Genomic DNA, 249 nt, shown 5'->3' on the forward strand with positions numbered 1-249 from the left:
CCCCCAAAGTCCTTGCTCTGGGAGCTGCCCATTTTCCAGCCTCTGTGTCCCTTTTAAGGAGGGGGATGGCATCTGGGAAGGTGACGGGGGTGTCCCTGACCCCCTGTTCCCCTCTTCCCTTGCAGCTTACGTCGGGAGGGCTACACAGTGCAGGTGAACGTCAATGACTACCTGGACATCTACTGCCCACACTACAACACCTCGGTGCCCGAGCACCGGCTGGAGCAGTACGTGCTCTACATGGTGAAC

General features: G+C 59.0%; 1 protein-coding gene across 1 annotated transcript in view; it reads left to right on the forward strand.

Annotated features, from left to right (window-relative positions):
• Positions 1–125: 125 nt before the first annotated feature.
• LOC103768691 (ephrin-A3-like) overlaps positions 126–249 on the forward strand; it is a gene marked incomplete at both ends in the record, with an annotated part of 319 nt that continues 195 nt past the window's right edge. The window contains one exon of the mRNA XM_008935845.1: positions 126–243. Coding sequence (XP_008934093.1) covers positions 126–243 — 118 coding nt within the window. The remainder of the gene's footprint in view (positions 244–249) is intronic.

The sequence above is a fragment of the Merops nubicus genome, unplaced genomic scaffold (assembly GCF_000691845.1).
Source record: "Merops nubicus isolate BGI_N331 unplaced genomic scaffold, ASM69184v1 scaffold27002, whole genome shotgun sequence".
Lineage (NCBI taxonomy): Eukaryota > Metazoa > Chordata > Aves > Coraciiformes > Meropidae > Merops > Merops nubicus.